Source organism: Cryptomeria japonica, chromosome 5 (assembly GCF_030272615.1).
Source record: "Cryptomeria japonica chromosome 5, Sugi_1.0, whole genome shotgun sequence".
Lineage (NCBI taxonomy): Eukaryota > Viridiplantae > Streptophyta > Pinopsida > Cupressales > Cupressaceae > Cryptomeria > Cryptomeria japonica.
Window position 1 is genome coordinate 609290342 of NC_081409.1, and position 25707 is coordinate 609316048.

At 38.1% G+C, this 25707-nt stretch overlaps 1 protein-coding gene across 6 annotated transcripts in view; it reads right to left on the bottom strand.

Annotated features, from left to right (window-relative positions):
• The window catches only part of LOC131065140 (protein HAPLESS 2), a 296194-nt gene that overhangs the window by 12542 nt on the left and 257945 nt on the right, over positions 1-25707 (bottom strand). For 4 of the 6 annotated variants that reach the window (XM_057999571.2, XM_057999569.2, XM_057999570.2 and 1 more), the window contains one exon: positions 20990-21114. In XM_057999571.2, coding sequence (XP_057855554.2) covers positions 20990-21114 — 125 coding nt within the window. Of the gene's footprint in view, positions 1-1133; positions 1266-20989; positions 21115-25707 lie in introns of all 6 variants that reach the window. The other 2 variants (XR_009111380.2, XR_009111379.2) reach the window with 2 other exon arrangements.

Genomic DNA, 25707 nt, shown 5'->3' on the forward strand with positions numbered 1-25707 from the left:
ATTTTGTCACTACTATGGAAGGGCAACTAATATTTGCACCCACAATTGAACTAGTGGTTTGAGTTTCATAGTCATTCCTCTCTACCTCTACAGTTTCATCAGTTGCATAATTTGATTCAATTTTACTTTTAACATCAACTTGTTGAGGCTCAACCTCATCTTCACTTTTGTGAGCACTCATAGTGACATTGCAATAAATGATATAAATTTTATAAGTTATGATTTAAAAATTAAATTTCAAAATGTGCATAATGTAAGGGATTAAGGCACATATTTTTTCTTTATTTTCTTACTTTAGGTCGCACGAAGTGCAGAAGCAAAGGTACATAAATAAATATCTATATTCTTAACCTTTGTCAAACAAGGATCTCACTTTTGTTTTTATTAATTCAAGTCAGAGAAAGCACAAAAACAAAGGATATACAAAAGTTATAATACTGATTTCACAAAATAAAAAAAATTGAACATCTATAACTTAAAAAATAAAATATTATAGTTTATTATAGAATTAAAAAATTAAAATTTGATCATGATTCATTAACATTATTCATTAAATCATTCAAGGAAAAAAACAAAAAAACTAATAACACTATTGAAATTAAATTTGCATCAAATTACAATCAACAATTTAAGTTGGTATTTCAAAATATAAATTGTAATGAAAGGCAAACTAGATATTTGAGATCGGTCTGGGGAATTTGGAGCCACCCCTATCGAGGTTTTTTGGCAGTATAATCGAGGAAGCGGGCAACACTGAAGACATCCCTTTGGAGTTACCTAAAAATGGAAGTATCCTAGTGCAGTTCGTGTGGAGAGAATTTAAGAGGGGGGCTAGAAGGAATGGGTTTCCCAAACTTCGTCAAATGGTGTTCTCCAACAAATCTCTGGTCTCTCTGGTCTCAAATAGATCATCTTGTAAAATCTTGAATCTAAGTCGGGGAATTGGTTTTTTCTATAGAAATCTCTTGTAAGGTTTGTTTACATGGATGTAACTTTTTTTCTATCAATAGAGGGCTCTACCCTCATAAAGGTAGAACTTACCAAAAAATAAAAATTAAAATTAAAATTGTAATGAAAGAAACTAATTCAAAAATATTACAAGATTCACGGAAAAACCGGTGATGGAAACCTACCTCTTTGCTTGAAAAATGTTTTCAATCCTTTGAGTTAGCATCACTTGGCTCCTATTGGTTCTCTTTCTCAATCCTCTTTCTCTTCACTGTGGTATCCCTTGCTAATTCTGATCCAAATTTGCTGATTGGAGGCTAAAGGAATATCGTCAAACACTTTGTATGCGACGTTGTAGCTTACTTATATGAATTTCAGCTTGTTGTGTATGCTCTTAAAATCATATAGAAATGATGCAAATGCTTTGAAATGAATGTCAAAAGATCTAACAATAAGCTGAGAATGAAATGCACTTGTTTTTACTCTTTTCAAATGCAAATACATGAGTTCCTAAGGTAAAATGTATACCTAAAGCCAAGTAACATTTTCACAAACACTTGGCATGTAAACTAATGTGCATCTACAACCAAATACCCAAAGACAAATAATTATGTGCAACTCCTTCCTTGTATTAATATGAAGCATAGGATGAGTATAAGCTGATTTGATTAGTCAAGACTCTTGGCTTCACAATGACATGTAAATCTGATGAAAGCACACCTACAACAACAAGCTAATATGACTGATATGACAATGCAAACTACATCTTAAAATCATGAAGAACCTGGTGTAAATAAGTGCCCTTATCCGATGAAGAGGTGGCAACTCTTTACTTGACAAATGGTGCCTTCTCCTAGCCAAATTGAACTTCCCTTCAATCAAGTGTGAAACCCTTGTGTAAATTTCACCATATTGCTAAAGTACTATAGCGTTTTACTATAGCATTTACTGTTCACCCCACTATAGAAGCTAACATAAATTTAGATTTGCAAATGATTAACTCTTAATCTTCCACAATCTTCAGATCTGCAAACTTATAATCTTGAAACCCTTGAATAATCTTTATATTTCTTCACCAATATACTCAAATATGACCATTATGTGTAGGCAACCCTTAAAGCAATCTTCAGTTGATATTTCACAACCTCGGTATGCTAACAATGAAGAGTGAACGTTCTCCAAAGTCTGAAAATGATTGAAAATCTGCAAAGACCCTTGGTCTCTCACAAATCCCAATTTTCCCACGAAAGGACAAGTTAAAAAATGCTCCAAAAGATAAAGTCAATTTCCTTTAGTTGCCTTATATATTTCCTCCATGAAATCGATCCCTCTAAAAAGCATTTAATTTGCATTTATTATAACATGAGCTTGCAATTTAATATTTAATATTAATCTTCTTGGCCCAGGTTTTTTAAACAATTAATATTATGGCCCCCTTTTAACGATGACTTGACATCTTCACTTAATGTGCAATTCTTACATTATTTTATAATATGCCTTTAATGATTAATTATTAATGAAGTATTACTTTATTAATAATTAGAATAACATAAATCCATGAATACTCGTTATTTCTTGATTTTGTTTGAACCAGGGAGTCAACCATTGCATCCACTGTGCATCCATCTGCCTTAATAAAAATAGTAAGGGTCCCTCTCGATCAACCACTAACTTACTATAAATAGTAAATGTGTGAAATTGAGTCAAACGAAGGCCAACTCTAAACCAAACTGAGTTCCACAGAAGAGAATGCTCTGCCAACTGCCCACCAAGACCCTCTAACCATTTGCTTTAGCCTACGAGGGCCAAAATAATAGACTAAACCATCAAAACAAGAACGAGCTAAGTGGGGACATTACATTCACTCACTCTTTCACCTTGCACTTATAGGCTTATTGCTCTCAAGATTCATTTTGACACTAGCTGCTATGAGATATTAGCTTCTAGATTAATTTCTTGTTATGATTTGAAATGAAGTTGGAAGGAAAATTTATAGAGTTTTTTGGGCAAGGGTTTGGGTGGGGCCCATAGGCCATAAGGGTTTGAGCTTGGGCATGAATTTCAAGAAAAAAATTGTTTTTTTTTTTAAATGCACTTTTCTTTTCTAATGTTATGGAAAATGTTTAATGGAGAGCACTCAGTAATATTTGGGTGGGTGTGGGGGAGGGGGGTAGGGTAAATCATTCTAAAAACAACCTTTTACTTTTCAAAACTTGATTAGTCACAAATGCGATACTTCAAAACTTAATAATGCACAATAGTAACATAAATGTAAGATAAAGCAATTAAGAACACATGATTTATATAGAAACCCTTGCGGGAGAAAACCATGACAAAATATTGCTTATATTAGAAACTTTTTACAATCTTCTAGGCACCAACCTACTAGAGACACCAAGCCTCTTTAGATGATTTGTAGGTACCAACCCATTAGAGAAACCAATCTCCACAACTAAGCACCAACTTAGCAAAAGACACCTATTTGTTTTGATGAGGCACTAACCTCTAATAACAAGAATTGGGTCTTCTTAAATCTTCTACACAACTACCTAAATCTAAAAAGTGGAGATTAGCCTATCATACCCCTTTTGAAACCTCTAGAGCTATTCCCCTTCTTCCAAGAATTTGTCGATTAATGTCTGGAATTTACCAGTGCTTTTCTTCACAATCTGCAAACCATCTTTTTCTAAACTAGTCGCATGATCCACAACTAGCTGGAGGGTCACCATAAAACTTAGGCTATTGATAGTAACCTTGCCTTTCATCTAAGAGTTAAAAAATTTAGAACTTAAAGAATCATCGTATCCTTGCATGAGTTGGAAGAAAAGAGTAAACCCGACTCTCACGAATAGGTCCCACAAATCAACATTTTTGTAGAGAATCATAATTAACCAACTCAAAGCGCTTCCTAGGACCATTCATTATCTCAACACCACAATTTGTAGAGCTTAACTCAAATTTATTACTAGAAGCCCTTTTTTTGTTCTTCATTATCAAACACAAAGCACATTTAAAAAACAAATTTTTAAAATCCATAACCAGCTTCTATCACAACTACTATTGATAGCAATAATATACTTATTGCAATTCCCTCGAATTTTGAGATTTGTCACATTGACATTTCCTTTTTCATCAATTATATCATAAGAATTACATTAAATTCATCATAAATCATCATCACACCACATGTGAGAGAGGAAGAGTTGCCCATCAATAGTAGTGCCATAGATTTTAGCATTATTGGGCATATTGGTAACATACACAATTGCAATAATACTTAAAATCGCCTTAATGAGCTTAGTACCTTTTATGCATTTATTTCTGACGTGTTAAGAAGTTAATCATTAACAAACCACCACTTTCAACTTGGCAAGAATGATGACCATCCTATTTACCCACTTTTTAAAAGATATTGATGCAATCCACATTTTTCATTGGAAATAACATTTTTAATATTTGGTAGGACATTATTACTTTTCCAACGGGTCCAATTTTGAAAATTCAAAGCTTTGTTGGCAGCCATATCCGCCACACAATTTCCTTCTTATAGTGTGTTGAATTTTGGATTAAAGAAAGCTCTGAATCATCTCTTTGTTATGTTGTGTTCCATTATATCTCTGATTTCCCAACTGCCATTCATCGTTCCTTTAAGGATATCTATAACTAGTTTTGACTCACCTTCTATTGTAACTTTGGAGAATCCCATTTCTTTCATTCTTTTTATCCCCCACCAAGCGCCCATAGCTTCAACTTTGTTATTGGTAGCATGACCTAATTTTTAGCATATCCTTCTATAAGATTTCATTGATGATCTCTTATTATTCCTCCAATACCAGCCAAACCAGAGTTGCCTTTGGAGCACCCATCAAAATCACATTTGATCCAACCCAATTCAAGAGGGGACCAAACAGTACTATTTCTCAAAAACTACTTTACCCAATTAACTCTTGTTAAATCCTTTTTTAGCCCCCACAATTGTTTTATTCTTATCTCTTGATAAGTAGGCATCCATTTTGAGTAGCTATAGCTAGTAGCATCAATATTCTCTTGAATCTATTGTTTTATAGACATAAAGACATCCTTATTGCTTCTTTTTTTATCTTTGAAAATTCTATGGTTTCTCTCCTTCCAAAGACCCCAAGCAACAAAAGGATAAATTTGTCTCCACAAATCAATAATGATTTTATGATTATAATGACAACTATGCCAACTTTCTATAAACTACTTAATAGATTTAGGAAAAAACACTCAATCAGGAGTAAAGAGAGAATTTGAGTCTAGACTTCCTAGGAGAACACCCAATGAAAAAATAGATGATCTATATCCTCCAAATTCTCATAGAACAAAGAGCATCAATTTAAAAATTAGAAACATCTTATATTAAGATTATCGATAGTGAGGATGTTGTGAGCCATAGTCCACCAAAAACAATTTATTTTAGGGGTTAGTTTAGAATTCCATACCTTTTTCCAATCAAAATCATTTTATCTTATCAATGGCTTCTCCAACATGGAGAAAACATATTTAATCGAGAGATTTCCTAGACGAAGCAATGACCAGACCCATTCATCTGCCATGTCCCTAGCATAAAATAAACAATCACCAATTTGTTGATTGAGAGTTTGAATAGTAGAATCCTAGTTTTGTTGTCTTTCTCTTCTTAACTATCTCCCCTCCTAGAGCTATTTTTTGAAATCTTTCTTCTAAGGTTCTTCTCCTTCCCATTGTTTGTAATCATGCAATCTTTTGCCAAGAGATCTTAACATCTTAGCTTTTATACCATTTAGATTATAAATTGAGGCAAGGGGAGGAGCATTTCTCCAGACATCCTTCTAAAAAGAGTTTTCATACCATTCCCTATTCTCCTTCTAACACCCAACTTTATTATGTATCTAATTTTTAGCATATTATTCCAAATTACCCAGCCATAAGAGAGATGATTGGCATGAATAAAATTGCTTTGATCATCATCATTCAAATATTTGGCTTTTAAGATTTTAGCCCAATCTTTTGTTTCTTCTAGAAACTGCCAACTAATTTTTGTTAAGAGAGCCTTATTGAACAATTGTAGTCTCCTTATTCCTAGGCAAACATGTTGTTTGGGGACATGCCTTTTCCTAGCTAACAAGGGAAATTCTTGAGCATTCCTCTATCCTTGTCCATAAAAACTTTCCTCAGATTTGCTCAATTTTATCAACTATAAAAGTGGAGATTTTAAAGAGAGATAGATAATAGATAGGAATATTTTGCAAAGAAGCCTTAAGAAGCTGAAGTTTTCCTACCTAGCTCAAAAGTTTCCCTTTCTAGCCTACCATTTTCTTTTGAAATTTTTCAATAATATGGTTCCAATAGTCGTTGGTTGGCTTTTTTGAAATTAGGGAAGGCCAAGATAAGAGGTTGGGAGAGCAATAGATTGACATCCAAAAATCCCCTTGACATAGCCTTGAATTATCTGCTCAACATTGAAAAAATATAGCTTGCTCTTGTAATTTATGTTCAGCATATTAGATTTTACAAATGTTGGCTCTTTCATCTTTGTTTCTTGAATTAATAGAATAACCACTTTCAAATCCATAAGACATCTTTTCAACAAATGTTGTTTAAAGGGGTGTTCAAACCCCTAACATTCTAGGACAAAATCTTCATAGAAACATAAGAGCGATCAATATCACCTTGATACTAATAGAGAAGAAATATCCTCGAGGAAATACTTCTTTTTACTTTTTACCCCTAATAAATTATCAAGGGTTCTTTGTTTTCCAATAGCAAAGTCTCTTGATGTATATTTGGCTTTGGCATCCCTTTGCGACAATCACACTTGTTTAGTTTCTACTCCCACATCTACTTTCTTCTTCTTCTTTTGTTTACCACCCACTTGGGTCCAATCCTCCTATTAAGCATCATCCTTAGTCTTTTTTATTAGGGTTTCAAAAGCAATAGATCCAAAACCTAACAAAGCCATAGAATCTTGCAATTCTTTACTCTCTTTCCCAAAAAGAATTTGGGAACAAGAGTCCCTAATTAATCGAAGATTGGAGGTAAAAATCTTTGCCTCCCTAGGGGAGAAGGTCAATTATCCTTTTTCCTTATCTTTCATGTTTCTTCTTTCACTAGATTGTTTTGGTATATCCTTGCCTATGTTTTCACTATTAATATCCTTGACTCCTTTAACCGCCATAACTTCTTTGAGAAATCCCTTAACCATCTGATCTAGACTTCCTTATTTCTCACAATGGATAACTTTTTCTAAAACCTAGAGCGGATCCACTATCTCTCTTTTCTTTTGTTCCTTAACAGATTCCATCTTCTCCTCTTGCCCCTCTTTTTGATTCTTTTTCTTTTTATTATTGTTGTTAGGGTTTGTGTTTACCTTGTGTTAGTAGTAGAAGCCACTGTCTCCCCTTTCTTCTGTTCCTTAACAAAATCCATCTTCTCTTCTTGTCCCTCTTTTTGATTCTTTTTCTTTTTAGTATTGATGTTAGGGTTTGCATTTTACTTGTCTCAATAGTAGAAGTCATTGCCTCCCCTCCTTACGTTCCTTAAGAGTTTCCATCTTCTCCTCTTGCCTCTCCTTTTGATTATTTTGCTCTTTACTATTGATGTTATAGTTTGTGTTTTCCTTGCTTGTCTCAATTGCCAAGACCTTTTTTTGTTTCCCCAAAAAAACTCTATTAGTCCCAGAGAGTTGTTTTTTACAAGTATCATTGAGATGCCAAAAATGGTTGTGCATTTGCATTCTCATACTCTATTGGTTGGATCCACCATCCAAATTTGGACTTTAGAGCTATATTAGTTGGTAAAATAGAGTTGACAACCACATTGACACAAATTCAAGTAAAGACCAGCCTTGAATTTTGTTGAGTAACTTTATCCACTGCTAATAATGTTCCAAAAGAGTTAGCTATTCCTTGGAAGATGTCATAATTCTAGAATTCTAAGGGAACGCTAGGAAGCCAAATCGAAGTAGGGGCAACAAACCTTAAGTATACAAAGGGATCAAAACTTGGTTTCATTTGCAAAGGGAAAGAAAGTTTTTGAAAATACTATCAAAGGCCCAAGGTCTCCCACTCAAAACTTTGATCAAATCTTCATGAACAACAAAGCTAAAAAGGAAGAGACCATTGGCCATTGCACTAATAACAACATTTCTTTTAAGCTTCTAGATTGAATCTGCCCATCTCCTAACTTGATCAATAATAGGGCAAAAAGCAATAAACTTATCCACTAGTGGAAGTTTGAGATTGGAAATAGCTTCACTCATAAGATCATTTGGCATAATCACTTCTAACCCTTCCACTATGTAGGGGGTTTTCAACAAATCAACAACCTTCAATTTAGCCATCCTCGACGATTTGCCTCCCACAAATTTGTCCACAAACAAGATTGGGTCTTCTTCTGAAAAGAAAGAATTGGGGCCATAAGGCAATGAAATAGGAGCAAACACCTCACCATTGCCTAAGGCTCCTCCGACAAAAGAACCCACACCACAAGCTTCCCCGCCGGGAACAACATATTTCGATGGGATAGGCCCATCGAACAAACCCTTAAAAAAGTACAAATATTTGAAAAATAGAGCATGCACAAAAGGAGGTATATAGACATACTATGACATTAGCTTTGTTCATACTTATATTTAACGTTGTTGTGTATAAAACTTTTGCATAAAACCCTGCTTAAGAAGCAATGTGACACCAATGATAAATTTGTCCAAGCCCCTTTGATATTAATGACAATATTTCGAACAATCTCCCCCCTTTTCATTGATGTCAACCTTGCAAACAAACCATCTATGAATGAAGCATGAACATAATGCTCCCCCTATCTATACCTCTCCCACTTTGACATCAATGGCAAAGGGATGTCTAATATTTTTACAAAGACGACTCCCCCTTTCTGTAATGCTTCCTCTTTGACATTAGTGGCGTTATTTTCCCTTTTCCAATAACTCTCCCTCATATTGGAATCAATGGCAACAAATTGATTGATATATCTTTGAAATGTTTTCTCCGCGGAGTTGAAAAATAACACAATAACAACTCTCCATGAATTTGTGCTTCTCCTCAAATTTGTGCATGAAGTGTGGTTTCCACAAGCATAGATTTATCCTTCTTTCCTCTATCTACTCTTCCTTTATTTTCCAAATTCTTGTAGATTGCCCTTTTTCTTTGGCCATGGCATTCTCTTCCATGTTTTGTCTAGATGGTTTCACAAAACCATTTCTAAAATAATGGGCTATACATCCATGATTGTTGCATTTATAACATACGACATCATAATACATTAAGGGGGAAAAGGATATATCATTCCTTCTTGAAAACACATAAGAACTTCTATTTTTGTTCCAACCAAAATTATATCTCACATGTACTCTACAATCTCTTGACTTGTGACAAAACTAATTGATTGAAAAACAATAGCCAAAGAAGGAATGATAAAATCTAGGCGTATCAGTTTTTCTTGGTGAGAAGTACTTCCTAACCATGTTATCTTTAGCTTATGAAGGTATGCTTGGCTTCTGATTCTCCTTTTCGCCGATTTCATCTTTGATGGGACTTTTAAGGACATGAGCGTACTTCTCTTCATTTCATTTCTTCAATGATTTATAACTCTGTCCTTCATATCCAATACCACTCTTATCAAATATGGCCTTTTGACATTTGATGATGTTGTTCAAAATTTCTAAACTCGTCTCGTTCTTCAAGTTTTTATTTAACTGAGCCATCATCTTCTCCAATTTCTTTCTTAGGGAAACAACCTCAAATTTCATCTTTTCGCAGATTTCCTCTTTTGTCTTTTGTTGATTTCTCATCTCCTCTTCAAACCTTTTTGCTTCTTCTACTTGAAATTTCAAATCTACAATCAATTTTTTTTTAACTCTTCAAGAATTGGTGTTAATCTTTCTTTGGCTTCATCGTCCTCTTGAATTCATATCCTTGTCTCAAATTTCTTTTCTCAAGTTTCTCGATCTCTGTAGACATAATGGAGTTCTTCCTCAAGGTCTACTTCTTGTCCATCTTCATTGCATGCCTACTTTTCTTCTTTCCCTTCATCTTTATCATCCTTTACTTTCATTCCCATGAAAAGTATTTCTTCTCCATCACTACTTGAATTTTCTTCATTGCTTTCTGAGGATGAGCTATTATCTTCCCTTGAATAAAAACTATTTTTGTACTTACACAAATCCTTCTTTTTGTTTCCATAATGGCCTTGCTTGTAGCCCTTCTTTTGTTGATTTCTTTTCCCTTTCTTTGTGTAGTGATCCTCTTCGTCCTCACTGCTTTAACTCTTACTCTACAAACGCTTAGAAGTAAAATGACCAGTTCTACCACAATCAAAACATTTGAATGGTGATTGACCTCGATACTTCCTAGATCCTTCCTTTAGCTTTCTCATGAAGTGATCTTCTTCTTCATTTGTTTCATTGCTTGAGCTATCACTTGATTCATATGCTTTATTCGTTTCCTTCCTTGGCACTTTGAAGGTTGCCTCCCTTTTTGATGGCTTGTCTTTATTCCTCATTTCATGGGCAGTAAAAATCTCAAGCAATTCATCCTTTGTCAATGTAAATAATTCCTTCAATTGTTGAAAAATTGGAATCAAATCTTAAAGGCAATGCCCTTAATACCTTTTGAACAATTATGGCTTCATCAATTTCTCCACCAAGTCCTTTGGTTGTGTTCACAATGTCTTCAACATGAAGCAAATAAGAGGCTATGTTCTCTTCTTATTTTATCTTAAGGCTTTTGAAATGTCTTTGATGGGTTTGAAGCTTTGCCTTCTTCACTTTATCATCTCCTTCATAGATATTCTTCAACTTATCCCACATGCCCTTAGCTGATTTGCAATCCCTAGCCTTTACGATCTCGGAGTAGGATAATCACATGCTTGGCTTTCACATTGTTCTCACTTGCTTTCTTCCTCGCTTGATCCTTTGGGGGAGTTGATGGTGGTGTGCAGCTATTCACCACAAATTACCAAATGTCATATCTTAAGGTATTCAAGTAGGTTTCCATCCTTATGCTCCAAAAGGAACAGTTTGTCCCATCAAAGAGTGGCATCTTGTTTGATGAGCATCCATATCATTCTTTCTTGGCCACAAGTGTAATTATAGATCTACCTTCAAGTGGTTAGGCTATATCTAAAGGAACCACCTCTGATGTCAATTGTGCAACACTCAATTATACTAAGAGGGAGGTGAATTAGTATAACAAGAACCTTTTACTTTTCAAAACTTGATTAGTCACAAATGCAATACTTCAAAACTTAATCATCCACAACAGTAACATAAATGCAAGATCAAGCAATTAAGAAAACAAGAACACGCGATATACGTGGAAACCCTTGTGGGAGAAAACCACAACAAATTATTGCTTATATTAAAAACTCCTTACAATCTTTGTAGGCATCAACCTACAAGAGACACCAATCCCCACAACTGAGAACCAACTAACCAAGAGACACTAATCTCTCTTAATAAGAGGCACCAACCTCTAATAACAAGAATTAGGTCTTCTTAAATCTACTACACATCTACCTCAAATGGCTGCTCCTAATATCTTCAAGATCTGCCTTAACATACTCTCAAAAGTCTGCAAAAAACATATTAACAAATCTGCAATATTTCTACTCAAGATCTTGCAATAGTTGTTAGACACAATGCGCCACTGAGAGGGGGGTGAATCAATGGTTCTCAAACTTTTCTCTTTTGTTGTCCTCTGTAAGCATACCAGTTAATAGATCTAACTCTATGCAGACTTATCAGTTAGTAGGGAGACCTACACAAGAGCAATCACACAAGGGACATCACATAACACCAATATATACGAGGAAAACCCAAGATGGGAAAAACCTCGGTGAGCAATGCTGCTGGAGACTACTGTTCCAATCCAGCCTCACAATGAAAACACTGTTACAAAGTTTAGGGCACCAACCCAAGGAGCACCAACCCCTGACTTTATGGGCTACAACCCAAAGGAGCTACAACCCTTGACTTTAGGGAACCTACCCAAGGAGCAACAACCCCTGACTTTATGGGCTACAACCCCTGCAACGAGCTACAACTCAGTGTTCTTAAAGTAAACTTCAAATACAAAAGTAGTTATCTTGCTACAAGTAAATCTTGCAACCATTTCATATACCTTACTCTGCTGGTGAGATACCTTCTCTGCAACACCGACTCACTTCTCTTGCTGCTTCTTTGTCAGTAAGCCCTACCAGTATACCTCTTCTACTCTTCTTCTCTATAGGATCTCCTCTTTACTGCTCTGCACTTTACCAATGCTAAACTCTACTGATCCACTAGCTACCTTCTCTGCAGCTCTCTTCACTTTTGCTTTGTCAGTATAACCACTACCGATTTCTTCTCTTCACTCTCCCTCTTGTCTCAGATACTCTCTGAGCACTTGGCTGATTTTCTCTCACATGCAAAAGAAACACTTGATCACTTCGCAATAGCACCATATCTTTCTTCTCTTCAGCAGCACCAAACAATGTATTTTGCCTTCATATTTATAGCCTGGTTTTCCCGCCAACAACCAATTCAAATTATAGACGGTTAGGGTTTATTCACCATCCTCGAGGCAAACCAAATCCAATTAGATTTTATCTGATCTGATCTTCCAGACTGCCAGTCTGCACAACTCCGCCATTTATGTGCCTCCTAGATCACGCCTTCCATCTCTGGCGATCTTCTTTTTACCCTATCGACTAGTCTCTTGGTCAAACACCAAGATTTGGTTCTGTTGTTTCCTTCATCCGCCTCCATCTCCTCAATCACTCTTAGTTGGCTCGTAGTTGTCCTCTAGACCTCGAGTTGCAAACCTCTCCAACAGCTCTACAACACGTCCTGTGATTTGTGGGATCTTCCATTAATGTCGACCAACCCTGCAACTACCCCGTCGATGTACGTTCCATCCTTATCCAAATGCAGGTTCACCACCTTGACTCCAAGTGGCATCCATGTCGACCATTTGCCAACTTCGTTCTTCATGTCGGTGCAGATAGCATCACCGACCAAACACTTCTACTGGTTCCTCTTCTCTGTCGGTATACAAATCCTGTCGACACCTCACACTCTACCAGTTAACTCATCATGTCTTCTCTCTCCTGAACTGTCGATGGAACACCTTGACCAGTCGTCAGACATGTCTATCTTCAACATGCTCATTCCCACAAGGTGGGAAAACATTTGCATCTGCACCTTGCTCATATTACTAGTGGACTTACATACCAGTAAACCTTCTTGATGACACTCTGTCATCAACTATCAACGGACTTCATCTTTAGTCTGGCCATTCTCCTTTGACTGCATCTGATCAACCTTGCCTTCTCCCTGATCAACTCGGACCATATCACAACCGGTTTGTCAAGATGACAGACACACCACACTCCTTCTGTACCGACATTTCAACATGCCTTTACCTCTTCTTTCTCATCTCAAAGAATCATGATGCACACTATGCATACCTTGAGATAAGTTCCATTTACCGGTGGAGTGGCACCTTGTCTTCTGCATCCTGCAGTGTACTCGTGTGACTTCCCTGTTTGTGCAGCATTTCTTCAAACAGGCACATGTGATCCGGTGATGGCACTTTCACTGTCAGTCATTGCTTCTCATGATGACTGCATCTTCATCTAGTGGGAGTCCTGTTGTTTTGCAACCTCATAGCATATCAGTGACCTGTTCATTCTTCTACTCTAGTGTTCATGTGATTTAGATAACATTCTGCCTCTTCATCACAAACAACCACTCAAACACCTTGCCTATCCTGCTTGTACACTGATCCTGACCTTTGCAGGCTAATAACCACTCACTTGGTTGATCTGACTCCCCATGTCAACACATCACTTACCAGTTGACATCCTTTCCTTATCAATGATATAGTGTACCGGTATTGATCACCTTACCGTCTCATCCACACAAGTCAAGCACAAACTCGGGTACCGGTGACTCCCGAGGTCATCTTACTTACCTTTTTCGATGTTTTGCAACACAAGGTGATATCCAAGATATCTCAACCTGTACTCCTCCTTCACAGTGTTGCACATACATCTCTCATATTGGTAGTTACTCCTATACCGGTTGACATCAATGACAACACAATGCCAACAATCTCCCCCTTTGGCATTGATGTCAACTCTTGTAGTATCTGACATACTACATAATCCTTCTCCCCCTTATTGTGATCCATGGATTCTCACACATGTAGTATGCAGTATACTATAGTCATTCTTCTCCCTCTTTGACAACAATGACAAAAGGCACTGCCAGGAGATCATTCCTCCCTTTATTTACCAGTCACTAACAAAATTCTTTCTCCCCTTTTTCTTTACCAGTTGTTCATCTTCCTTTGATACCAATTGTTACATTCTGTTACATTTTCTCAAGTCACAACACTTGAGATGGAGGATTCAACCATCAACTGACACCAATTGAGTATGTAAAATCTGTACCATTTGTTAAAACACTCAATTTCAGAGGGATGTGTCAGTGAACACTACTCACCTGCCAGTCAACCTGCATCACCTCCTATTTGATCCAAATTTCTTTAGGAATCAAATGTGATTGTACTACCAATACAACCAACTAGAGGACAAGTAGATACCTCTTACAAGGAAATTCTCCTGGGTATTCCTACTGCAATTTTCATCATCTACAGTTTGGTTAGTCAGTATCCTTATCAATTCAAGCATGTCGGCTCTGCATCATGAGCACTTGAACTCCCCTTGAGTTACACATCTCAGGTTCTCATCATCGGTCAGGTCCAATACCAAGACTCCAATCTTCACCATATACCAGTTGAGTTGTGCATATATGATCATCTGATGATCCTTCGGTTCCATTGTATCCACCACAGCTTATGACATGATCCTGGATTCACACAATGCCATACAATGGCATCATCATGCCATACAATAAACCGGTTAGCCCAAATATATGCAAGCCTGCATGATTAGCAACCGGGCCCACTCATGTCGCTCAGGACCTCATCAACACCACATGAGATATAGCTTCACTTCATGCTATCGGGGCTATTGCAATGATCTTCAACCTCATTGTCTTACATAACCTGCAAGTACCTGTTAGTAGTCATATCGGTAACAATCTACACATACCAGTTTCTTGTACTGGTCCATTATCACTACCGGAGCACCTTCATGTGACTCTTGACATCTTGTGTCACCATGTATTTGATTCCAGTTGTTATCTTGTCATGCACAGACACATCAGTAGTGATCCAACATTCATCTGTAGGTGTGTAGTCAAGGAAGCCTCTTCACAAACCTATCTTTTCATAGCGGCAACAACATGTCCTTCCATGTTGCCTTCATCACTAAGGGGGTATATGATAAGTTCAATGTACTACTCCCCCTAAGGTCCTACATCTCCTTTAGGCCTTAGGAGACATTACTTGTGCAATGAGTGCATAGTGTCGGTCCATGGTCTTCTTCCTCCATACCTGCTTGGTCTCATTCTTCCTCTCATTTTCAGGCTTGGGAGCAGGTCTTTCCTTCTTCTACTAATGGGTCCTTCCATTTCCTGATTCTCCATTATTGCCAGAAGTAGTGCTATAGTAGCACACAACATCCATCCCAACTTCATGATTGGGGAATCTCTTGACATACCGGTTTGACCATCTCCTCCTGATCATGTTGCTATGACTAGCTATCGGAACCGATGGACCTCTTGCTCCTCCAGGGACATTTCTCCTTTGGTTCAATGCAGGTCTCTGACTTCCATATGCTTTGTATCCGCTTTTCTGCAGGGCATGGTTGTTGTAATGGCCCCCTGTGACTACGGGTTCCTTTTCCTACACTCAAGCTCTCTATGGCCAAAAGCATTGCACTTATGACAAACAACATTTCCATAACCGGGAGAGGGGACATGCATGTATCTACTCCTGGATGCATTTTGCTCATAAGCATGATTTCTATGAGATCCCAGATCATTCCTTCTAGATCTCTTTCTACATTCTTCTGCCCTATGACCATAAGCATTACATGCAAAGTAGTAACCGATAAATGATGGCATATGACTTACAAATTTATTTTGCCATGCACGAGGAGATCTTACTAGTTTTGCATCTCCATTTCTTCTTCTTTGAGAATGAATCCTTGGTTTTCCATTCTGTGCAGTTCTTCCATCTGATCTCTTCTTCTCCCACAATTGCTTCCCCTTGTGGGTGGTAGCATTTCTTTGTCCTCTGCCAGTAGAGGGTCTTCTTTGCTGCTTCCTTATCTTCCTGCTTTCGGTGAAGTTGTCTTCTCCCATTTTCCCTTTACCTTTGGGATCAAGTCCTCACCAGTTGTGGTTAGGTCAACCTTCATTCGAGGAGCATTTCTAACTGGGAAGGTCTGGCGATTGTTTCCTCCATTTGAGGAGATAAACAGAATGTCATTGTGGAGGACATTCTAGTCGGTGGAGCATTCATTGGCACCACTTTCTGGTCCTTAGTGTTCTTGACATGCCTTTGCTTCTTCAACATTTTGTCCAAGGCATCACTGTTGCCATCAGCCCGGATTCTCACCTTGAGCTCATCTTTACATTTCTCAAGGTCATTTTAGAGGACCTTTATTTCTCCGAGCAGCTTCTGATGTTCTTTATCTTTTATCTCTAGCTGAGAGGCTAGATCTTCACACTGGCACACCTTTGTGTTCTCTGCCTGAGACTTCAACTCTGAGAAGCATTTCTTAGTATCTTCAAGGCATTTTGTCAGTTGATTCTACTCTACTATAGCAACATTCTTGAATAGCTTGTATTCCCTTCTAACTCTGTTGAGTTCTTCAAGTGCATTCACAAGCTCTCCTTCAAGATCAACTTCTGCTTCATCCTCTTCTTCCCCTTCCTCATCACTTCCAAACACATCTTGTCGGTGGGATCTATTTACCCTGGCACTTTTAGATGTGTGCACCTCTTCTTTAGATTCTTGAGCCATGAAGAGGCAGGTTCCTTCTTCACTACTTCTACTGCTGCTAGCAGATCCATCTTCATCATCCTTACAAACATGAGATGTATTTCTCACATTTCCTTCACATCTTGGTTCTGCAGTAGTGGGCTCATTCCCATAAAGCCTCTTCAATCTTTCTCATAAGCTCTTTGTTGTTGTGCATCTGTCCACCTATGAGGAGACATCACTGGTGAGTCCACTGAATATAGCCTTCATGGCTTCTTCATTGCATTGGTTTCTTCTTTCTGCTACAGATCTAGTAGGAAGACTGACCTTTCTGGGGAGACCATCAACTACTGACATCCATATATCAAACCCTAAAGAGGATAGGAAAACTTCCATTTTGCAACTCCAAATAAAAAAGTTTGAACCATCAAATATAGGAGCAAAGATTGACACTAGACAAACCATTGTATAATTTGACCGGAATCTACCCAAGTTGGAGAACACTCTTCTAACTGGGAACCTACGCTCTGATACCAATTGTTAGACACATTGCACCACTGAGAGGGGGTGAATCAGTGGTTCTCAAACTTTTCTCTTTTGCTGTCCTCTGTAAGAATACCGGTTAATAGATCTAACTCTATGCAGACTTGTCAGTTAGTAGGGAGACCTAAACAAGAGCAATCACACAAGGGACATCACATAACACCAATATATACGAGGAAAACCCAAGATGGGAAAAACCTCGGTGAGCAATGCTGCTAGAGACTACTGCTCTAATCCAGCCTCACAATGAAAACATTGTTACAAAGTTTAGGGTACAACCCAAGGAGCACCAACCCCTGACTTTATGGGCTACAACCCCTACACCGAGCTACAACTCAGTGTTCTTAAAGTAAACTTCAAATACAAAAGTAGTTATCTTGTTACAAGTAAATCTTGCAACCATTTCATATACCTTACTCTACCGGTGAGATACCTTCTCTGCAACACCGACTCACTTCTCTTGCTGCTCTTCACCTGCTGCTTCGCTACCGATAAGCCTTACCGGTACACCTCTTCTACTCTTCTTCTCTGTAGGATCTCCTCTTCACTGCTCTGCACTTTACTAGTGCTAAACTCTACCGGTCCACTGTTTGCCTTCTCTGCAGCTCTCTTCACTTTTGCTCTGTCGGTATAACCACTACCAGTTATGCTCTTCACTCTCCCTCTTGTCTCAGATACTCTCTAAGCACATGGCTGATTTTCTCTCACATGCAGAAGCAACACTTAATCACTTCGCAATAGCACCATATCTTTCTTCTCTTCAGCGGCAACAAACAATGTCTTTTGCCTTCATATTTATAGACTGGTTTTCCCGCCGAAAGCCAATTCAAATTCTAGGCGGTTAGGGTTTCTTCACCTCCTCAAGGCAAACCAAATCCAATCAGATCCTGTTCGATCTAATCTTCCAGACTGCCAGTCTGCACAACTCCGCCATTTATGCGCCTCCTAGATCACGCCTTCCATCTCTGGCAATCTTCTTTTTACCCTATCGGCTGGTCTCTTGGTCAAACACCAAGATTTGGTTCTGTTGTTTCCTTCATCCGCCTCGATCTCCTCAATCACTCTTAGCTGGCTCGTAGTTATCCTCTAGACCTCGAGCTGCAAACCTCTACAACAACTCCGCAGCACGTCCCGTGATTTGTGGGATCTTCCATCAATGTCGACCAACCCTGCAACTACCTCGTCGGTGTACGTTCCATCCTTATCCAAATGCAGGTTCGCCACCTTGACTCCAAGTGACATCCATGTCGACCATCTGCCAACTTGGTTCTTCATGTCGATCCAGATAGGATCACCAACCAAACACTTCTACCGGTTCCTCTTTTCTGCCGGTATACAAACCCTGTCGACAACTCACACTCTATCGGTTAACTCATCATGTCTGCTCTCTGTTGAACTATTGGTGGAACACCTTGACCGATCGTCAGACATGTCTATCATGAGCATGCTCATTCCCACAAGGTGGGAAGACATCTGCATCTGCACCTTGCTCATATTACCGGTGGTCTTACATACTAGTAAACCTGCTTGATGACACTCTGTCATCAACTATCAGCGGACTTCATCTTCAGTCCGACCATTCTCCTCTGATTGCATCTGATCAGCCTTGCCTTCTCCCTGATCAGCTCGGACCATATCACAACTGGTTTGTCAAGATGACAAACACACCACACTCCTTCTGTACCGTCATTTCAACATGCCTTTACCTCTTCTCTCTCATCTCAAAGAATCATGATGCACACTATGCATACCTAGAGACAAGTTCCATTTACCGGTGGAGTGGCACCTTGTCTTCTGCATCTTGCAGTGTACTCATGTGACTTCCCTGTTTGTGCAGCATTTCTTCAAACAGGAACATGTGATCCGGTGATGGCACTTTCACTATCAGTCATTGCTTCTCATGATGACTGCATCTTCATCCGATGGGAGTCCTATTGTTTTGCAACCTCGCAGCATACCGATGACCTGTTCATTCTTCTCTTCCAATGTTGATGTGATTTAGATAACATTCATCACAAACAACTGTTCAAACACCTTGCCCATCCTGCTTGTACACTGATCCTGACCTTTGCAGGCTGACAACCACTCACTTGGTTGATCTGACTCCCCATGTCAACACATCACTTACTAGTTGACATCCTTTCCTTACCAGTGATATAGTGTACCGGTATTGATCACCTTATCGTCTCATCCACACAAGTCAGGCACAAACTCGTGTACCGGTGACTCCTGAGGTCATCTTACTTACCTTTTCAGTGTTTTGCAACACAAGGTGATATCCAAGATATCTCAACATGTACTCCTCCTTGATAGTGTTGCACATACATCTCTCATACCGGTAGTTACTCCTATACCGATTGACATCAATGACAACACAATGCCAACATTAGTTCACCTTCAAAATCTGCTCTTAGGTCTGCAACAATTCACCCTCAAAGTCTGCTCAAATGTCTGCAATAATGTTCAATAATATCTGCTCATAGTCTTGAAATAATTCTCCTTCGGGTTCGCTCACAAATATGAATTAAATCTGCACTCTTCTTCTCTAGGTCTGCTATGAAAATAGAAATGATCTTCAATGAATTGCATGATCAAATAACCCTCAAAGTCCTTCTATATTTACCCTTCAATATGCACCCTTTACCAAAGGATACACTCCTCTAAACCAGGTCAACCAAGCAAGCATGTACATATTTTTTATTGGTTTTATTTCTTTGCCCAAGGTGGGTGCTAGCTTAAAGGAGGCCGGCCCAATATGATTTTTTTTATTTTAATACACTCCATCAAGGAACGGTGCCAAAAGCCGAGGGTTGAACCATGCTAAATTAAATAAATTTATTTAATTTTTACTACACAATGTAAGGTTGGCCCACACAAAGGATAAAGTTCTAACTTGAAAGACAATATTTCCATTTATATTCAATCCTGCTGTGCATAAAACCCTCCTTAAACAACAACATGAAATCAATAATAAATTTATCCAAACCCCTTTGACATCAATGACTATTTCCAACAGTTCAGACACCCTTCATACATTTGGGTACTCGTGTAAGTCCCTAGGATGTCTTAGGGATGTTCAAGTGTCCTCCTGAAAGTCCCCGAAAAAGGGACATCCTGGAAACGTCCCCGCTCATAGGAAGACGTCTTGGAAATGTACCCAAGATGACAGTGCAGGTGGTGGGATAGTAGGGGACGTCCCTTCCAATTCCTTACATCTCGAAAATCTGGGGTTTTTGGGAGAGAGTGGTGTGTCCCCATGGTACACTACTTAGCAGTTAGCACCCATAATCTGAAGATCGTACAATCAGTACCATTTTCCTATATGCTAATATATTTATTTCTTCTCTATAAAGACATAATTAGAGAAGGCAATTTGTAAAAAGTGCACTAATTGACCATGAAGTTTCATTGCTTTATTTATTCACAATTGAGATTTTTATGTGATATTTGTAATCTTTATTACCATGGGAAATAAATATATTTATATACACACTGACTAACTAAACAAAAACAAACACGAACTTAAACAAATATGTAAATTCTTACAAGAGAACCTAAAGAGTCTATATCTTATTTGTATGAGAAGATATAAAATGTATGCTTACATGCATTTCCTTCCAGTGAAGAAATCTGTAATCTTTTCTTTAAACCACTGCCAGCTTTTCTCTATCCCAAGTCCCAAGAAACCTTCATTTTCTTCTACTGTATTCGCAGATGGCACACCATAAATCTACAGGATCCAAATATTAGTATTAAATTATTTCTAAAGCAGAATTGATAATCATGAAGTCTATATGCCCTTAGAACTCTTTAAAGCTTATACATTACTTTGGAAATGAATATTGTTTATTAAGTTAAGTGTTGTAGACAAATACTAATAAAAAGTTGAAGAGATCAACGTATACAAATGTTGTGCAAGTAACACACAAGATTCTAACAGAATTTGATATTGCATGTTGAAACGTCATGAAAATATGCAGTCCATATACCCTTAGTACGTTTTCAAAACTTATGCTGATTTAAATTTTAAATTTAATAATGTCTATATATAGTTGAGTGGAACAAACAAGTGCAACTGAATCATTGAAGAGCTCACCATATGATAAGATCTTCAAACAATACATAACAATATGCTGTAGTTTGATACAGAAAATTGAAACGTCCATTAAGACTTACATAGAACGATACCAGGCTAAGGGAAAATCTTTCTATGTAAGTCTTTGGTTTGATTTAGATCCATACATGTAGAATTAATCTCTAGGCTTGTAGAATTAAACTGGTGCAATGATCTATAAAAGACTGAAGTTATGCCTCTAATCTTCTGCTAGCTCTCCTAACGCAAACTTTTTAACTCCACTGCAATACCAAGTAAAATTACCATTACAGCTTTCACATACTTAGAACTGAAGAACATGGAAACAGCAAAAACAAAGATCATACACACATCAAAATGGAAGAAAACACCAAGGCACAGATGAAGCAAACCTATGATGAGTGAAAAAATCTAGTAAGACTTTAAAAACACCCCATTCCACTATCTCAGTAGTTTATTATAGGTAATTACCTCACCAAAATTGTATATTGGGATTTACAACATCAAATACAAGTCTCTTCACACATGCTCTACCTCCTACAACAGTGAAAAGTCTGATTCTCCAATGCAATCCATTAAAGGAGCACGTAAAAGGTGTTTCTCAAGAGAGCCAACTCGTGTAATCATGAGATTTGACAAGATATAGACTTGAAACCTACCTTGTTTCTTGGGAGGCAGAAAGGATGTTAATTGAATTGCTTCAACATACAAAACCTTTCATCTGCCACTTATTACTCGTGACAGAACATGTTTGTTGGTTTACCAGTATTTCGTTTGCCACTTCATGACAAGTTCACTTGGGTGAACAACTGTTTGCCACTAAGGTTTGTGTGTTCGCTGGGGCAAATATGCTGTTTGCTACAGTGTTTGGCATGTTCAAACCTATGTAAGGGGTGAACTTGCCAAATTCAATTTTCTAGTCAGGACGGACATCAACAAATAGAATCAAAAACAATGGAGCTGTTCCAAAAAACCCTCGGTACCTTCTAATCCATTGCATCACTTATCATTTTTTTTAATGAGGAAATTTTCTCACTAAGACAAGTCCTAAGAAGTGACCTTCAATTGATCCCATTTTCGGATCATAGCTCGCTCACTAGGAGGCTTTTAGTCCCCAAAAGCTTAGGGACTAATTAAATGTGGATAATTTCTTCCTATCAACCACACTTCATGTTAATCTTGTCAAGTTTGTCTTACCTTCTTATCAAGGGCAATACCATTTTCCATGATTTGGGTGCAAAATCTTCCATGCTTGGCATAATAAGATGAAGAAGATTGAAATAACCTAAGCCTATTAGCATTAAGCCTATTTTCACATGTGAATGTGTTTGGGGTCCGTTGGTGGAGAATTGTGATAGACAACAACAGGTACATAGGTTCATAAAAACTCTTTCAAAGCTTGTGCTTGTCTGGTACGTAAAGAAAGAGTGGCACTTGAATTTTCATGCTTTGAAAGCTAGAGTAAGGTGGGACCTTAATATCCGCATTGCAGTATTCTTCATAGTTCCACAAACTTTCCTAATGGGGGGATACAGGGAAGAGTTTCAAAGACCTGAGGACTAAGGGACCAAATTTGGAAATGGTGAGGGGAAGATGGCGGAATGGCAGTGGAGCGGACAGGGGGGGGGCAGTGCTGATATAAAAATAGAGGTCAATTGAAATGAATTGAAATCTTCAAGGCAAAATATGCAATGTAACATCTTTGTGAGTGCCTCATGAAAGGTCAACTAGTTTTCATGAAGTTAAAGGTTGCAATTAGTATGTAAAGGCATGTGCCTGCCATATAGTAAGCGACCTAATGGCATCCTTAGTAGAGATTGCAGAGCTGATGGAAGTGGTGGTGTTGTGGGGGGGCATTTTCCCCAACTCCCCATGTCTCAAAAATGTCCCCCTACAAGGGACACAAGTTTTCTTTTGGGGGGGGGGGGGACATGTCCCTATGGAACATTGCTATTTTAAAAACACCTACAATGTATTTTATTAGGTAAACAAGGTTTTGAAAGGGACCAAAACCTTGTACAAAGAGAAAGAATGCAAGAAGCACAACCAGACACCAAAGAACAACCAAGAGGAACAACTAAGAGGCTACAAAAGGCAAAGCATAACTAAACCTTACAAAATCAACCAATCCTAAGTCAAGGTTGGAAGATCCTTCTTCCAATCCCAAAGCTTTAAAAGACATGTCCATAATGGCTATAGGATATTTCCTTTTATACTCCTCTTTCTAAACCTCCTCATAGGAGGTAATGGAATCCTAAATAGAAGCTGGTATTTGTTTCTTTTTCTCAAGCAAGTCATGGAGGAATGGCACACTTTACAATAACAATAGAAAATAACTGGAGTATTTATACTCAATTTGTTGCATCCAAACTCTAAATTTTGAAGACAAGAAAATTTGAGTGGGTAGCATCTAGTGTTTTCCATAATACACAAAATCTAGCAAATAACAAATGCTTCAAGATTTAATGATCTTACTAGTAGCACAATATTGCTCAAAAGAAATTGATCTTTAAAAAAAATTCATTCCAATACTCTAAGACCAGCCCTAGCAGATGAACCTGTTGTGACGTATTCACACATCACCCCATTGCAAATGGGGACCCCTACTTTTTTTCTTTCTGGGGTTTGTTTCTAGGTCTTTTAGGGTTTTGTCTATGAGCCTTTGCGTTTTGAGTGTCGCCAGGGGGATCACTAGGATGGCAAGCTCTGCTTGAGCCAGGGGGAGTCAGCAGGTGCTCCAGGTTAGGGTTTCTTTGAAAGTCTCTTTTAGGCCGAGTTTTTCTCTTGTTGCTAATAGTGTCTTGTTTGAGTTTCAGGAGGTCAATGAAGCTTGGTGAGTGAATATCATCTTTGAAGATCTGAGTTAGGTCAAATTGGTGAGTGATGAAGTTTGGAATGTCATCCTGATCTTCAAATGTCCTAAAATTTGGCTGTCTGGAGTGTCATCCTGATCCTGAAATTTGACTAAGTCTGGAAAATTGAAGAATCCTCCAAAAACTAGATTTGGCATTATAACTCCTAGAGGTCCGAAACCACTCTCAAACATCCTGACAGTATATATGGAATATAACTTAAAGTATAAGTCTTATACTTAAATGTTATATTCCATATATGAATCCTGACGGAGAGTCTGAAATGTCAAATTTCGCTCCTGACCCTTCCAAAGGGTCCAGAGCGAATTCCTCTATAGGACATTCTACTTTGGTCCAAACTTTGAACTAACTCATTCCTAGGCATTATTGAGGGCAAAACACTTATTTGGAGTGAAGAAATATGAAAATGAAGTCCGGATTTGAGCATAAGGAGGAATTTCGCTCCTGACCCTTCCAAAGGGTCCAAAGCGAAATTCATACAAGACCCTTTTTTCTTCACAAAACCTTGAAGTGAATGCTAACTTGGACTAGAGGATGATCAGGAGAAGCCTAATGAGTTATATCCTAGCCAAAGAAGGGAGGAAAAAAGTGAAAATGAGCCTAGAAGGAAAATTTCGCTCCTGACCCTTCCAAAGGGTCCAGAGTGAAATTCATATTTCCTCTATTTTGCTCTTTAACTTGACCAAGTTTGGAACTTCTTAGGCATGGTTTGGAAGACTTGTATCCATATTTGCCTTGGAGAGGAGGTTTGAGGCGATGAAATGATGGAAATCAACCTGGAAGGAGAATTTTGCTCCTGACCCTTCCAAAGGGTCCAAAGCGAAATCCTCAATTTGACCTTCTTTTTTGCCTTAAGCCCTAGGTTGACCTTGTCTTGAGCTAGTTTGATGGTGGATTGCTTTGGTTGGGGTGAAAGGAGCTTGAAATTGATCAAGTTTGAGGGAGAATTAGATGAATGAAGTGGAAATCAACCAAGAATGAGGATTTCACTCCTGACCCTTCCAAAGGGTCCAAAGCGAAAATCCCCATAGACCTCATTTTCTTCCTTGTTTTGGCCAAGTTCTTAGTTTCAAAGGCATGTTGGAAGGTGGATTGATATGTTCTTGCCTTGGGAAGTGATTGAAAGCATTGAAAGATGAAGATTTTGCCTAGGGGATGAATTTTGCTCCTAACCCTTCCAAAGGGTCCAGAGCGCAACTCTTCATTAACCTCATTTGCTTCGTTGCTTAGGCTACCAACCTTGTTCCTTGGGCGTAGAATGATGTATTTTTTCCTTACAAAGAAGATTGGAGTTGAAAAGATGAAATATCAAGCCTAGAGTGTGAATTTTGCTCTTGACCCTTCCAAAGGGTCCAGA